Source organism: Oncorhynchus mykiss, chromosome 30, assembly GCF_013265735.2.
Source record: "Oncorhynchus mykiss isolate Arlee chromosome 30, USDA_OmykA_1.1, whole genome shotgun sequence".
Classification (NCBI taxonomy): Eukaryota; Metazoa; Chordata; class Actinopteri; order Salmoniformes; family Salmonidae; genus Oncorhynchus; species Oncorhynchus mykiss.
This window is the reverse complement of record NC_050570.1, coordinates 716065-732079: the sequence shown is the minus strand read 5'-3', so window position 1 is coordinate 732079 and position 16015 is coordinate 716065. Positions and strand designations below refer to the sequence as shown.

Genomic DNA, 16015 nt, shown 5'->3' with positions numbered 1-16015 from the left:
AGGTGGTGAGGGTCAGGAAGGGGACAGAGGGTGAGGAAGGGGACAGAAGGTGAGGAGGAGGTGGTGGTGAGGGTCAGGAAGGAGACAGAGGGTGAGGAGGAGGAGGTGGTGGTGGTGAGGGTCAGGAAGGGGACAGAGGGTGAGGAGGAGGAGGTGAGGGTGATGAAGGGGACAGAGGGTGAGGAGGAGGTGGTGGTGGTGGTGAGGGTCAGGAAGGGAACAGAGGGTGAGGAGGAGGAGGTGAGGGTGATGAAGGGAACAGAGGGCGAGGAGGCGGTGGTTCGGGTCAGGTAGGGGACAGAGGGTGAGGAGGAGGATGAGGTAGTGAGGGTCAGGAAGTGGATAGAGGGTGAGGAGGAGGAGGAGGTGGTAAGGGTCAGGAAGGGGACAGAGGGTGAGGAGGAGAAGGAGGAGGTGAGGGTCAGGAAGGGGACGAAGGAGGTGAGGGTCAGGAAGGGGACAGAGGGTGAGGAGGAGGAGGAGGTGGTGAGGGTCAGGAAGGGGACAGAGGGTGAGGAGGAGAAGGAGGAGGTGAGGGTCAGGAAGGGGACAGAGGTTGAAGAGGAGAAGGAGGAGGTGGTGGTGGGGTCAGGAAGGGGACAGAGGGTGAGGAGGAGGAGGAGGTGGTGAGGGTCAGGAAGGGGACAGAGGGTGAAGAGGAGGAGGTGGAGGGTGAGGAGGTGGTGGTGAGGGTCAGGAAGGGGACGGAGGGTGAGGAGGTGGTGGTGAGGGTCAGGAAGGGGACAGAGGGTAAGGAGGAGGAGGTGGTGGTGGTGAGGGTCAGGAAGGGGACAGAGGGTAAGGAGGAGGAGGTGGTGGTGGTGAGGGTCAGGAAGGGGACAGAGGGTAAGGAGGAGGAGGTGGTGGTGGTGAGGGTCAGGAAGGGGACAGAGGGTGAGGAGGAGGAGGTGGTGGTGGTGAGGGTCAGGAAGGGGACAGAGGGTGAGGAGGAGGAGGAGGAGGTGGTGAGGGTCAGGAAGGGGACAGAGGGTGAAGAGGACTCTTACGTCTGTGTGAGTCAGTCTGAGGCTGGGTGGGAGGTTTGTGGTCCTGGTTGATGTCCTTGGTTGAGGGAGCGTCTAACATCTCCCACTCATCACCACTGCTCCCAGTGTAGAAGACAGAGCGTCTGTTCTCTCCTCCTCCTCGACCCACACGCAGACCTGACATGGAGTTCCTGGTGGACAGATAGAGGGGGGACAGAGTAAGGGACATGGTCAACCACAACACATCCTTAGCAACAGAGAGAATAGGATATGAAGCCAGTGACTAGATCATTTAAAGATGAAAAGGAGGAAAGAGTTGGGTTGTGGATCCCTGGAGTATACTGAATATTACTGTACTATACTGCATATTACTGTAGTATACTGCATATTACTGTAGTATACTGCATATTACTGTAGTATACTGCATATTACTGTACTATACTGCATATTACTGTAGTATACTACATATTACTGTACTATAATGCATATTACTGTAGTATACTGAATATTACTGTACTATACTGCATATTACTGTAGTATACTGCATATTACTGTACTATACTGCATATTACTGTAGTATACTGCATATTACTGTACTATACTGCATATTACTGTACTATACTGCATATTACTGTACTATAATGCATATTACTGTAGTATACTGAATATTACTGTACTATACTGCATATTACTGTAGTATACTGCATATTACTGTAGTATACTGCATATTACTGTACTATAATGCATATTACTGTAGTATACTGAATATTACTGTACTATAATGCATATTACTGTAGCTCCCTGGAGAATAATGTATATTACTGTAGTATACTGCATATTACTGCAGTATAATGCATGTTGCTTTAGCACAACGCATATTACTGTAGTATAATGCATGTTGCTGTAGCTCCCTGGAGAATAATGTATATTACTGTAGTATACTGCATATTACTGTAGTATACTGAATATTACTGTACTATAATGCATATTACTGTAGTATAATGCATGTTGCTGTAGCTCCCTGGAGAATAATGTATATTACTGTAGTATACTGCATATTACTGTAGTATAATGCATATTACTGTAGTATACTGCATATTACTGTAGTATAATGCATTTTACTGTAGCATAATGCATATTACTGTAGTATAATGCATATTACTGTAGCATAATGCATATTACTGTAGCTCCCTGGAGTATAATGTATATTACTGTAGTATAATGCATATTACTGTAGTATACTGCATATTACTGTAGTATAATGCATGTTGCTTTAGCACAACGCATATTACTGTAGTATAATGCATGTTGCTGTAGCTCCCTGGAGAATAATGTATATTACTGTAGTATACTGCATATTACTGTAGTATACTGAATATTACTGTACTATAATGCATATTACTGTAGTATAATGCATGTTGCTGTAGCTCCCTGGAGAATAATGTATATTACTGTAGTATACTGCATATTACTGTAGTATAATGCATATTACTGTAGTATACTGCATATTACTGTAGTATAATGCATATTACTGTAGCTCCCTGGAGAATAATGTATATTACTGTAGTATACTGCATATTACTGTAGTATAATGCATATTACTGTAGTATAATGCATATTACTGTAGCTCCCTGGAGAATAATGTATATTACTGTAGTATACTGCATATTACTGTAGTATAATGCATATTACTGTAGCTCCCTGGAGTATAATGTATATTACTATAGTATACTGCATATTACTGTAGTATAATGCATATTACTGAAGCTCCCTGGAGAATAATGTATATTACTGTAGTATACTGCATATTACTGTAGTATAATGCATATTACTGTAGTATAATGCATATTACTGTAGCTCCAAGGAGAATGTATATTACTGTAGTATACTGCATATTACTGTAGTATAATGCATATTACTGTAGCATAATGCATATTACTGTAGCATAATGCATATTACAGTAGCATAATGCATATTACTGTAGCATAATGCATATTACTGTAGTATAATGCATATTACTGTAGTATAATGCATATTACTGTAGCTCCCTGGAGTATAATGTATATTACTGTAGTATACTGCACATTACTGTAGCATAATTCACATTACTGTAGCATAATGCATATTACTGTAGCATAATGCATATTACTGTAGTATAATGCATGTTACTGTAGTATAATGCATATTACTGTAGTATAATGCATATTACTGTAGCATAATGCATATTACTGTAGCATAATGCATATTACTGTAGCATAATGCATATTACTGTAGCTCCCTGGTGTATAATGCATATTACTGTAGTATAATGCATGTTACTGTAGTATAATGCATATTACTGTAGTATACTGCATATTACTGCAGCATAATGCATATTACTGTAGTATAATGCATATTACTGTAGTATAATGCATATTACTGTAGTACAATGCATATTACTGTAGTATACTGCATATTACTGTAGCTCCCAGGTGTATAAAGCATATTACTGTAGCATAATGCATATTACTGTAGTATAATGCATATTACTGTAGTATAATGCATATTACTGTAGTATAATGCATATTACTGTAGCTCCCTGGAGTATAATGTATATTACTGTAGCATACTGCATATTACTGTAGCACAATGCATAATAATGTAGCACAATGCATATTACTGTAGCATACTGCATATTACTGTAGCATACTGCATATTACTGTAGCACAATGCATATTACTGTAGCATAAAGCATATTACTGTAGTATAATGCATATTACTGTAGTATAATGCATATTACTGTAGTATAATGCATATTACTGTCGCATAATGCATATTACTGTAGCTCCCTGGTGTATAATGCATATTACTGTAGTATAATGCATATTACTGTAGTATAATGCATATTACTGTAGTATAATGCATATTACTGTAGCTCCCTGGAGAATAATGCATATTACTGTAGCTCCCTGGTGTATAATGCATATTACTGTAGTATAATGCATATTACTGTAGTATACTGCATATTACTGTAGCTCCCTGGAGTATAATGTATATTACTGTAGTATACTGCACATTACTGTAGCATAATGCACATTACTGTAGCATAATGCATATTACTGTAGCATAATGCATATTACTGTAGTATAATGCATGTTACTGTAGTATAATGCATATTACTGTAGTATAATGCATATTACTGTAGCATAATGCATATTACTGTAGCATAATGCATATTACTGTAGCATAATGCATATTACTGTAGCTCCCTGGTGTATAATGCATATTACTGTAGTATAATGCATGTTACTGTAGTATAATGCATATTACTGTAGTATACTGCATATTACTGCAGCATAATGCATATTACTGTAGTATAATGCATATTACTGTAGTATAATGCATATTACTGTAGTACAATGCATATTACTGTAGTATACTGCATATTACTGTAGCTCCCTGGTGTATAAAGCATATTACTGTAGCATAATGCATATTACTGTAGTATAATGCATATTACTGTAGTATAATGCATATTACTGTAGTATAATGCATATTACTGTAGTATAATGCATATTACTGTAGCTCCCTGGAGTATAATGTATATTACTGTAGCATACTGCATATTACTGTAGCACAATGCATAATAATGTAGCACAATGCATATTACTGTAGCATACTGCATATTACTGTAGCATACTGCATATTACTGTAGCACAATGCATATTACTGTAGCATAAAGCATATTACTGTAGTATAATGCATATTACTGTAGTATAATGCATATTACTGTAGTATAATGCATATTACTGTCGCATAATGCATATTACTGTAGCTCCCTGGTGTATAATGCATATTACTGTAGTATAATGCATATTACTGTAGTATAATGCATATTACTGTAGTATAATGCATATTACTGTAGCTCCCTGGAGAATAATGCATATTACTGTAGCTCCCTGGAGTATAATGTATATTACTGTAGTATACTGCACATTACTGTAGCATAATGCACATTACTGTAGCATAATGCATATTACTGTAGCATAATGCATATTACTGTAGTATAATGCATGTTACTGTAGTATAATGCATATTACTGTAGTATAATGCATATTACTGTAGCATAATGCATATTACTGTAGCATAATGCATATTACTGTAGCATAATGCATATTACTGTAGCTCCCTGGTGTATAATGCATATTACTGTAGTATAATGCATGTTACTGTAGTATAATGCATATTACTGTAGTATACTGCATATTACTGCAGCATAATGCATATTACTGTAGTATAATGCATATTACTGTAGTATAATGCATATTACTGTAGTACAATGCATATTACTGTAGTATACTGCATATTACTGTAGCTCCCTGGTGTATAAAGCATATTACTGTAGCATAATGCATATTACTGTAGTATAATGCATATTACTGTAGTATAATGCATATTACTGTAGTATAATGCATATTACTGTAGTATAATGCATATTACTGTAGCTCCCTGGAGTATAATGTATATTACTGTAGCATACTGCATATTACTGTAGCACAATGCATAATAATGTAGCACAATGCATATTACTGTAGCATACTGCATATTACTGTAGCATACTGCATATTACTGTAGCACAATGCATATTACTGTAGCATAAAGCATATTACTGTAGTATAATGCATATTACTGTAGTATAATGCATATTACTGTAGTATAATGCATATTACTGTCGCATAATGCATATTACTGTAGCTCCCTGGTGTATAATGCATATTACTGTAGTATAATGCATATTACTGTAGTATAATGCATATTACTGTAGTATAATGCATATTACTGTAGCTCCCTGGAGAATAATGCATATTACTGTAGCTCCCTGGTGTATAATGCATATTACTGTAGTATAATGCATATTACTGTAGTATAATTCATATTACTGTAGTATAATGCATATTACTGTAGTATAATGCATGTTACTGTAGTATAATGCATATTACTGTAGTATACTGCATATTACTGCAGCATAATGCATATTACTGTAGTATAATGCATATTACTGTAGTATAATGCATATTACTGTAGTACAATGCATATTACTGTAGTATACTGCATATTACTGTAGCTCCCTGGTGTATAAAGCATATTACTGTAGCATAATGCATATTACTGTAGTATAATGCATATTACTGTAGTATAATGCATATTACTGTAGTATAATGCATATTACTGTAGTATAATGCATATTACTGTAGCTCCCTGGAGTATAATGTATATTACTGTAGCATACTGCATATTACTGTAGCACAATGCATAATAATGTAGCACAATGCATATTACTGTAGCATACTGCATATTACTGTAGCATACTGCATATTACTGTAGCACAATGCATATTACTGTAGCATAAAGCATATTACTGTAGTATAATGCATATTACTGTAGTATAATGCATATTACTGTAGTATAATGCATATTACTGTCGCATAATGCATATTACTGTAGCTCCCTGGTGTATAATGCATATTACTGTAGTATAATGCATATTACTGTAGTATAATGCATATTACTGTAGTATAATGCATATTACTGTAGCTCCCTGGAGAATAATGCATATTACTGTAGCTCCCTGGTGTATAATGCATATTACTGTAGTATAATGCATATTACTGTAGTATAATTCATATTACTGTAGTATAATGCATATTACTGTAGTATAATGCATATTACTGTCGCTCCCTGGAGTATACTGCATATTACTGTAGCATAATGCATATTACTGTAGTATAATGCATATTACTGTAGCTCCCTGGAGTATACTGCATATTACTGTAGCATAATGCATATTACTGTAGTATAATGCATATTATAATGCATATTACTGTAGTATAACGCATATTACTGTAGTATAATGCATATTACTGTAGCCCCCTGTAGTATAATGCATATTACTGAAGCTCCCTGGAGAATAATGTATATTACTGTAGTATACTGCATATTACTGCAGTATAATGCATGTTGCTTTAGCACAACGCATATTACTGTAGTATAATGCATGTTGCTGTAGCTCCCTGGAGAATAATGTATATTACTGTAGTATACTGCATATTACTGTAGTATACTGAATATTACTGTACTATAATGCATATTACTGTAGTATAATGCATGTTGCTGTAGCTCCCTGGAGAATAATGTATATTACTGTAGTATACTGCATATTACTGTAGTATAATGCATATTACTGTAGTATACTGCATATTACTGTAGTATAATGCATTTTAATGTAGCATAATGCATATTACTGTAGTATAATGCATATTACTGTAGCATAATGCATATTACTGTAGCTCCCTGGAGTATAATGTATATTACTGTAGTATAATGCATATTACTGTAGTATACTGCATATTACTGTAGTATAATGCATGTTGCTTTAGCACAACGCATATTACTGTAGTATAATGCATGTTGCTGTAGCTCCCTGGAGAATAATGTATATTACTGTAGTATACTGCATATTACTGTAGTATACTGAATATTACTGTACTATAATGCATATTACTGTAGTATAATGCATGTTGCTGTAGCTCCCTGGAGAATAATGTATATTACTGTAGTATACTGCATATTACTGTAGTATAATGCATATTACTGTAGTATACTGCATATTACTGTAGTATAATGCATATTACTGTAGCTCCCTGGAGAATAATGTATATTACTGTAGTATACTGCATATTACTGTAGTATAATGCATATTACTGTAGTATAATGCATATTACTGTAGTATAATGCATATTACTGTAGCTCCCTGGAGAATAATGTATATTACTGTAGTATACTGCATATTACTGTAGTATAATGCATATTACTGTAGCTCCCTGGAGTATAATGTATATTACTATAGTATACTGCATATTACTGTAGTATAATGCATATTACTGAAGCTCCCTGGAGAATAATGTATATTACTGTAGTATACTGCATATTACTGTAGTATAATGCATATTACTGTAGTATAATGCATATTACTGTAGCTCCAAGGAGAATGTATATTACTGTAGTATACTGCATATTACTGTAGTATAATGCATATTACTGTAGCATAATGCATATTACTGTAGCATAATGCATATTACAGTAGCATAATGCATATTACTGTAGCATAATGCATATTACTGTAGTATAATGCATATTACTGTAGTATAATGCATATTACTGTAGCTCCCTGGAGTATAATGTATATTACTGTAGTATACTGCACATTACTGTAGCATAATGCACATTACTGTAGCATAATGCATATTACTGTAGCATAATGCATATTACTGTAGTATAATGCATGTTACTGTAGTATAATGCATATTACTGTAGTATAATGCATATTACTGTAGCATAATGCATATTACTGTAGCATAATGCATATTACTGTAGCATAATGCATATTACTGTAGCTCCCTGGTGTATAATGCATATTACTGTAGTATAATGCATGTTACTGTAGTATAATGCATATTACTGTAGTATACTGCATATTACTGCAGCATAATGCATATTACTGTAGTATAATGCATATTACTGTAGTATAATGCATATTACTGTAGTACAATGCATATTACTGTAGTATACTGCATATTACTGTAGCTCCCTGGTGTATAAAGCATATTACTGTAGCATAATGCATATTACTGTAGTATAATGCATATTACTGTAGTATAATGCATATTACTGTAGTATAATGCATATTACTGTAGCTCCCTGGAGTATAATGTATATTACTGTAGCATACTGCATATTACTGTAGCACAATGCATAATAATGTAGCACAATGCATATTACTGTAGCATACTGCATATTACTGTAGCATACTGCATATTACTGTAGCACAATGCATATTACTGTAGCATAAAGCATATTACTGTAGTATAATGCATATTACTGTAGTATAATGCATATTACTGTAGTATAATGCATATTACTGTCGCATAATGCATATTACTGTAGCTCCCTGGTGTATAATGCATATTACTGTAGTATAATGCATATTACTGTAGTATAATGCATATTACTGTAGTATAATGCATATTACTGTAGCTCCCTGGAGAATAATGCATATTACTGTAGCTCCCTGGTGTATAATGCATATTACTGTAGTATAATGCATATTACTGTAGTATACTGCATATTACTGTAGCTCCCTGGAGTATAATGTATATTACTGTAGTATACTGCACATTACTGTAGCATAATGCACATTACTGTAGCATAATGCATATTACTGTAGCATAATGCATATTACTGTAGTATAATGCATGTTACTGTAGTATAATGCATATTACTGTAGTATAATGCATATTACTGTAGCATAATGCATATTACTGTAGCATAATGCATATTACTGTAGCATAATGCATATTACTGTAGCTCCCTGGTGTATAATGCATATTACTGTAGTATAATGCATGTTACTGTAGTATAATGCATATTACTGTAGTATACTGCATATTACTGCAGCATAATGCATATTACTGTAGTATAATGCATATTACTGTAGTATAATGCATATTACTGTAGTACAATGCATATTACTGTAGTATACTGCATATTACTGTAGCTCCCTGGTGTATAAAGCATATTACTGTAGCATAATGCATATTACTGTAGTATAATGCATATTACTGTAGTATAATGCATATTACTGTAGTATAATGCATATTACTGTAGCTCCCTGGAGTATAATGTATATTACTGTAGCATACTGCATATTACTGTAGCACAATGCATAATAATGTAGCACAATGCATATTACTGTAGCATACTGCATATTACTGTAGCATACTGCATATTACTGTAGCACAATGCATATTACTGTAGCATAAAGCATATTACTGTAGTATAATGCATATTACTGTAGTATAATGCATATTACTGTAGTATAATGCATATTACTGTCGCATAATGCATATTACTGTAGCTTCCTGGTGTATAATGCATATTACTGTAGTATAATGCATATTACTGTAGTATAATGCATATTACTGTAGTATAATGCATATTACTGTAGCTCCCTGGAGAATAATGCATATTACTGTAGCTCCCTGGTGTATAATGCATATTACTGTAGTATAATGCATATTACTGTAGTATAATTCATATTACTGTAGTATAATGCATATTACTGTAGTATAATGCATATTACTGTCGCTCCCTGGAGTATACTGCATATTACTGTAGCATAATGCATATTACTGTAGTATAATGCATATTACTGTAGCTCCCTGGAGTATACTGCATATTACTGTAGCATAATGCATATTACTGTAGTATAATGCATATTATAATGCATATTACTGTAGTATAACGCATATTACTGTAGTATAATGCATATTACTGTAGCCCCCTGTAGTATACTGCATATTACTGTAGCACAATGCATATTACTGTAGCATAATGCATATTACTGTAGCATAATGCATATTACTGTAGTATAATGCATATTACTGTAGCATAATGCATATTACTGTAGTATAATGCATATTACTGTAGTATAATGCATATTACTGTAGCATAATGCATATTACTGTAGTATAATGCATATTACTGTAGTATAATGCATATTACTGTAGTATAATGCATATTACCGTAGCATAATGCATATTACTGTAGCATAATGCATATTACTGTAGCATAATGCATATAACTGTAGTATAATGCATATTACTGTAGTATAAAGCATATTACTGCATTATAATGCATATTACTGTAGCATAATGCATATTACTATAGCATACTGCATATTACTGTAGTATAAAGCATATTACTGCATTATAATGCATATTACTGTAGCATAATGCATATAACTGTAGTATAATGCATATTACTGTAGTATAAAGCATATTACTGCATTATAATGCATATTACTGTAGCATAATGCATATTACTATAGCATACTGCATATTACTATAGCATAATGCATATTACTGTAGCATAATGCATATTACTGTCGCATAATGCATATTACTGTAGTATAAAGCATATTACTGCATTATAATGCATATTACTGTAGCATAATGTATATTACTGTAGTATAATGCATATTACTGTAGCATAATGCATATTACTGTAGCATAATGCATATTACTGTAGCATAATGCATATTACTGTAGCATAATGCATATTACTGTAGCATAATGCATATTACTGTCACATAATGCATATTACTGTCGCATAATGCATATTACTGTAGTATAATGCATATTACTGTAGTATAATGCATATTACTGTAGCATAATGCATATTACTGTAGTATAATGCATAATACTGTAGCTCCCTGGAGTATAATGCATATTACTGTAGTATAATGCATAATACTGTAGTATAATGCATAATACTGTAGCTCCCTGGAGTATAATGCATATTACTGTAGCATAATGCATATTACTGTAGTATAATGCATATTACTGTAGCTCCCTGGAGTATAATGCAGATACAGTTGAAGTCGGAAGTTTACAAACACTTAGGTTGGAGTCATTAAATCTAGTTTTTCAACCACTCCACAAATTTCTTGTTAACAAACTATAGTTTTGGCAAGTCAGATACTTTGTGCATGACAAGTAATTTTTCCAACAATTGTTTACAGACAGAATATTTAACTTGTAAATCACTGCATCACAATTCCAGTGGGTCAGAAGTTTACATACACTAAGTTGACTGTGCCTTTAAACAGCTTGGAAAATTCCAGAAAATGATGTCATGACTTTAGAAGCTTCTGATAAATGATGTCAATTAGCCTGAGTCAATTGGAGGTGTACCTGTGGATGTATTTCAAGGCCTACCTTCAAACTCAGTGCCTCTTTGCTTGACATCATGGGAAAATCAAAAGAAATCAGCCAAGACCTCAGTAAAAAAAATTGTAGACCTCCACAAGCCCGGTTCATCCTTGGGAGCAATTTCCAAACACCTGAAGGTACCACGTTCATCTGCACAAACAATAGTATGCAAGTATAAACATCATGGGACCAAGCAGCTGTCATACCGCTCAGGAAGGGGACATGTTCTGTCTCCTAGAGATGAAGTACTTTGGTGCAAAAAGTGCAAATCAATCCCAGAACAACAGCAAAGGATCTTGTGAAGATGCTGGAGGAAACGGGTACAAAAGTATCTATATCCACAGTAAAATGAGTCCTATACTGACATAACCTGAAAGGCCGCTCATCAAGGAAGAAGCCACTGCTCCAAAACCGTCATTAAAAAGCCAGACTACGGTTCACAGTTGCGATCATACTTTTTGGAGGAATGTCCTCTGGTCTAATGAAACAGATATAGAACTGTTTGGCCATAATGACCATCGTTATGTTTGGAGGGAAAAGGGGGAGGCTTGCAAGTCGAAGAACACCATCCCAACCGTGAAGCACGTAGGTGGCAGCATCATGTTGTGGGGCTTTGCTGCAGGAGGGACTGGTGCACTTCACAAAATAGATGACATCATGAGTATGGAAAATTATGAGGATATATTGAAGCAACATCTCAAGACATCAGTCAGGAAGTTAAAGCTTGGTCGCAAATGGGTCTTCCAAATGGACAATGACCCCAAGCATACTTCCAAAGTTGTGGCAAAATGGCTTAAGGACAACAAAGTCAAGGGATTGGAGTGGCCATCACAAAGCCCTGACCTCAATCCTATAGAAAATGTGTGGGCAGAACTGAAAAGGCGTGTGCTAGCAAGGAGGCCTACAAACCGGACTCAGTTACACAGCTCTGTCAGGAGGAATGGGCAAAAATTCACCCAACTTATTGTGGGAAGCTTGTGGAAGGCTACCCAAAATGTTTGACCCAAGTTAAACAATTTAAAGGCAATGCTACCAAATACTAATTGAGTGTACGTAAACTTCTGACCCACTGGGAATGTGATGAAAGAAATAAAAGGTGAAATAAATCACTCTACTATTATTCTGACATTTCACATTCTTACAATAAAGTGGTAATCCTAACTGACCTAAGACAGGGACTTTTTACTATGATTAAATGTCAGGAATAGTGAAAAAAAATGAGTTTAATTGTATTTGGCTAAGGTGTATGTAAACTTACGACTTCAACTGTACCTTACTGTACTTTCCTAATGTATGATGTGCATTTTTTCTGGAGATTTGTAATGTTTCTTTAGACAAAAAAAAGACAAACAATCAGTGAATTTCAATGAAAGTATGTGAGGCCTCTGGACTCTGGCCTTGGGTCTGATGATATCAGGGACAGAACTATGATAATGTGTTCTCCTGATGATATTAGGGACAGAACTATGATAATGTGTTCTTCTGATGATATTAGGGACAGAACTATGATAATGTGTTCTGATGATATTAGGGACAGAACTATGATAATGTGTCCTGATGATATTAGGGACAGAACTATGATAATGTGTCCTGATGATATTAGGGACAGAACTATGATAATGTGTTCTTCTGATGAAATTAGGGACAGAACTATGATAATGTGTTCTCCTGATGATATTAGGGAAAGAACTATGATAATGTGTTCTTCTGATGATATTAGGGACAGAACTATGATAATGTGTTCTTCTGATGATATTAGGGACAGAACTATGATAATGTGTTCTCCTGATGATATTAGGGAAAGAACTATGATAATGTGTTCTTCTGATGATATTAGGGACAGAACTATGATAATGTGTTCTCCTGATGATATTAGGGACAGAACTATGATAATGTGTCCTGATGATATTAGGGACAGAACTATGATAATGTGTCCTGATGATATTAGGGACAGAACTATGATAATGTGTTCTTCTGATGAAATTAGGGACAGAACTATGATAATGTGTTCTCCTGATGATATTAGGGAAAGAACTATGATAATGTGTTCTTCTGATGATATTAGGGACAGAACTATGATAATGTGTTCTCCTGATGATATTAGGGACAGAACTATGATAATGTGTTCTCCTGATGATATTAGGGACAGAACTATGATAATGTGTTCTTCTGATGATATTAGGGACAGAACTATGATAATGTGTTCTTCTGATGATATTAGGGACAGAACTATGATAATGTGTTATTCTGATGATATTAGGGACAGAACTATGATAATGTGTTCTTCTGATGATATTAGGGACAGAACTATGATAATGTGTTCTTCTGATGATATTAGGGACAGAACTATGATAATGTGTTCTTCTGATGATATTAGGGAAAGAACTATGATAATGTGTTCTTCTGATGATATTAGGGACAGAACTATGATAATGTGTTCTTCTGATGATATTAGGGACATAACTATGATAATGTGTTCTCCTGATGATATTAGGGACAGAACTATGATAATGTGTTCTTCTGATGATATTAGGGACAGAACTATGATAATGTGTTCTTCTGATGATATTAGGGACAGAACTATGATAATGTGTTCTTCTGATGATATCAGGGACAGAACTATGATAATGTGTTCTCCTGATGATATTAGGGACAGAACTATGATAATGTGTTCTTCTGATGATATTAGGGACAGAACTATGATAATGTGTTCTTCTGATGATATTAGGGACAGAACTATGATAATGTGTTATTCTGATGATATTAGGGACAGAACTATGATAATGTGTTCTTCTGATGAACTACCTCATCCCCATATTATTCTTTTTTTGCTCCTTTGCACCCCAGTATCTCTACTTGCACATTCATCTTCTGCACATCTATCACTCCAGTGTTTAATTGCTAAAATGTCATTATTTCGCCACTATGGCCTATTTATTGCCTTACCTCCCTAATCGTACTACATTTGCACACACTGTGTATAGACTTTTCTATTGTGTTATTGACTGTACGTTTGTTTATTCCAGGTGTAACTGTGTTGTTGTTTTTCTCGCACTTCTTTGCCAGGTCACAGTTGTAAATGAGAACTTGTTCACAACTGGCCTACCTGGTTAAAAAAAAGGTGAAATAAAAAAATAAAATAGAGAACTATGATAATGTGTTATTCTGATGATAATAGAGACAGAGAACTACGATGACGTGTTACTGAGATAACTCTTGTTCAATTGTCTTCCACTGGTGGGGATTGATGATTTCTGGGCTCTGAAAGTTTTGTGAACCTTCACCCACATGGTGTCTGTCTAACCATTTCCTCTCTGTATTTTCACACCTACGATTGGTGAAGCATTTCTGCTTTCTCAACCTGGCGCTATAAGACCAGTTAGTGTGTCAGACTTCCCAACATAGTAAGTCGGAAACTTCCCCTCCATTGCTTGTTAAATCGCTCTTGGAATGTTACTCAGAATTGTGATTTCCATTTGACCTCTCCATACTCAGCTCCAACCCAGCCGTGAGATCTGGCATTCTAGAACATGACATCATCCAAGCAGCAGATGTGTTCTAAAGGAGAGAGTAAGGCTGTTAAGTAGAGCAGAGCAGCCATACTGTTCATAAACACACACTAACTGTAGGATCACAACTAGTTGGTTTCTACCCTCGGCACTGTGTTGTCAGACTTCATCTTACACCACTTAAAGAGATGGAGCTAGTGCTTCATCAATCTCTCGCCAAGAGGAAGTTTTGACAGGCATATTACACCAGTCATACCAGTTTCAACAGGCACTGAGTACAATGGGCTGAAAGTTAGTAGCTACTTCCCCTTTAATAACCTGAGAGTCTAGGCCAGTAGCTACTGTCCCTTTAATAACCTGAGAGTCTAGGCCAGTAGCTACTGTCCCTTTAATAACCTGAGAGTCTAGGTTAGTAGCTACTGTCCCTTTAATAACCTGAGAGTCTAGGTTAGTAGCTACTGTCCCTTTAATAACCTGAGAGTCTAGGCCAGTAGCTACTGTCCCTTTAATAACCTGAGAGTCTATGTTAGTAGCTACTTCCCCTTTAATAACCTGAGAGTCTAGGCCAGTAGCTACTGTCCCTTTAATAACCTGAGAGTCTAGGCCAGTAGCTACTGTCCCTTTAATAACCTGAGAGTCTAGGTTAGTAGCTACTGTCCCTTTAATAACCTGAGAGTCTAGGCCAGTAGCTACTGTCCCTTTAATGACCTGA

General features: G+C 35.4%; 1 protein-coding gene across 1 annotated transcript in view; it reads right to left on the bottom strand.

Annotated features, from left to right (window-relative positions):
- The window catches only part of tbc1d2b (TBC1 domain family, member 2B), an 87544-nt gene that overhangs the window by 50402 nt on the left and 21127 nt on the right, over nucleotides 1-16015 (bottom strand). Inside the window, exon 4 of the mRNA XM_036968645.1 lies at nucleotides 1008-1177. Within this exon, the coding sequence (XP_036824540.1) occupies nucleotides 1008-1177 (170 nt within the window). The remainder of the gene's footprint in view (nucleotides 1-1007; nucleotides 1178-16015) is intronic.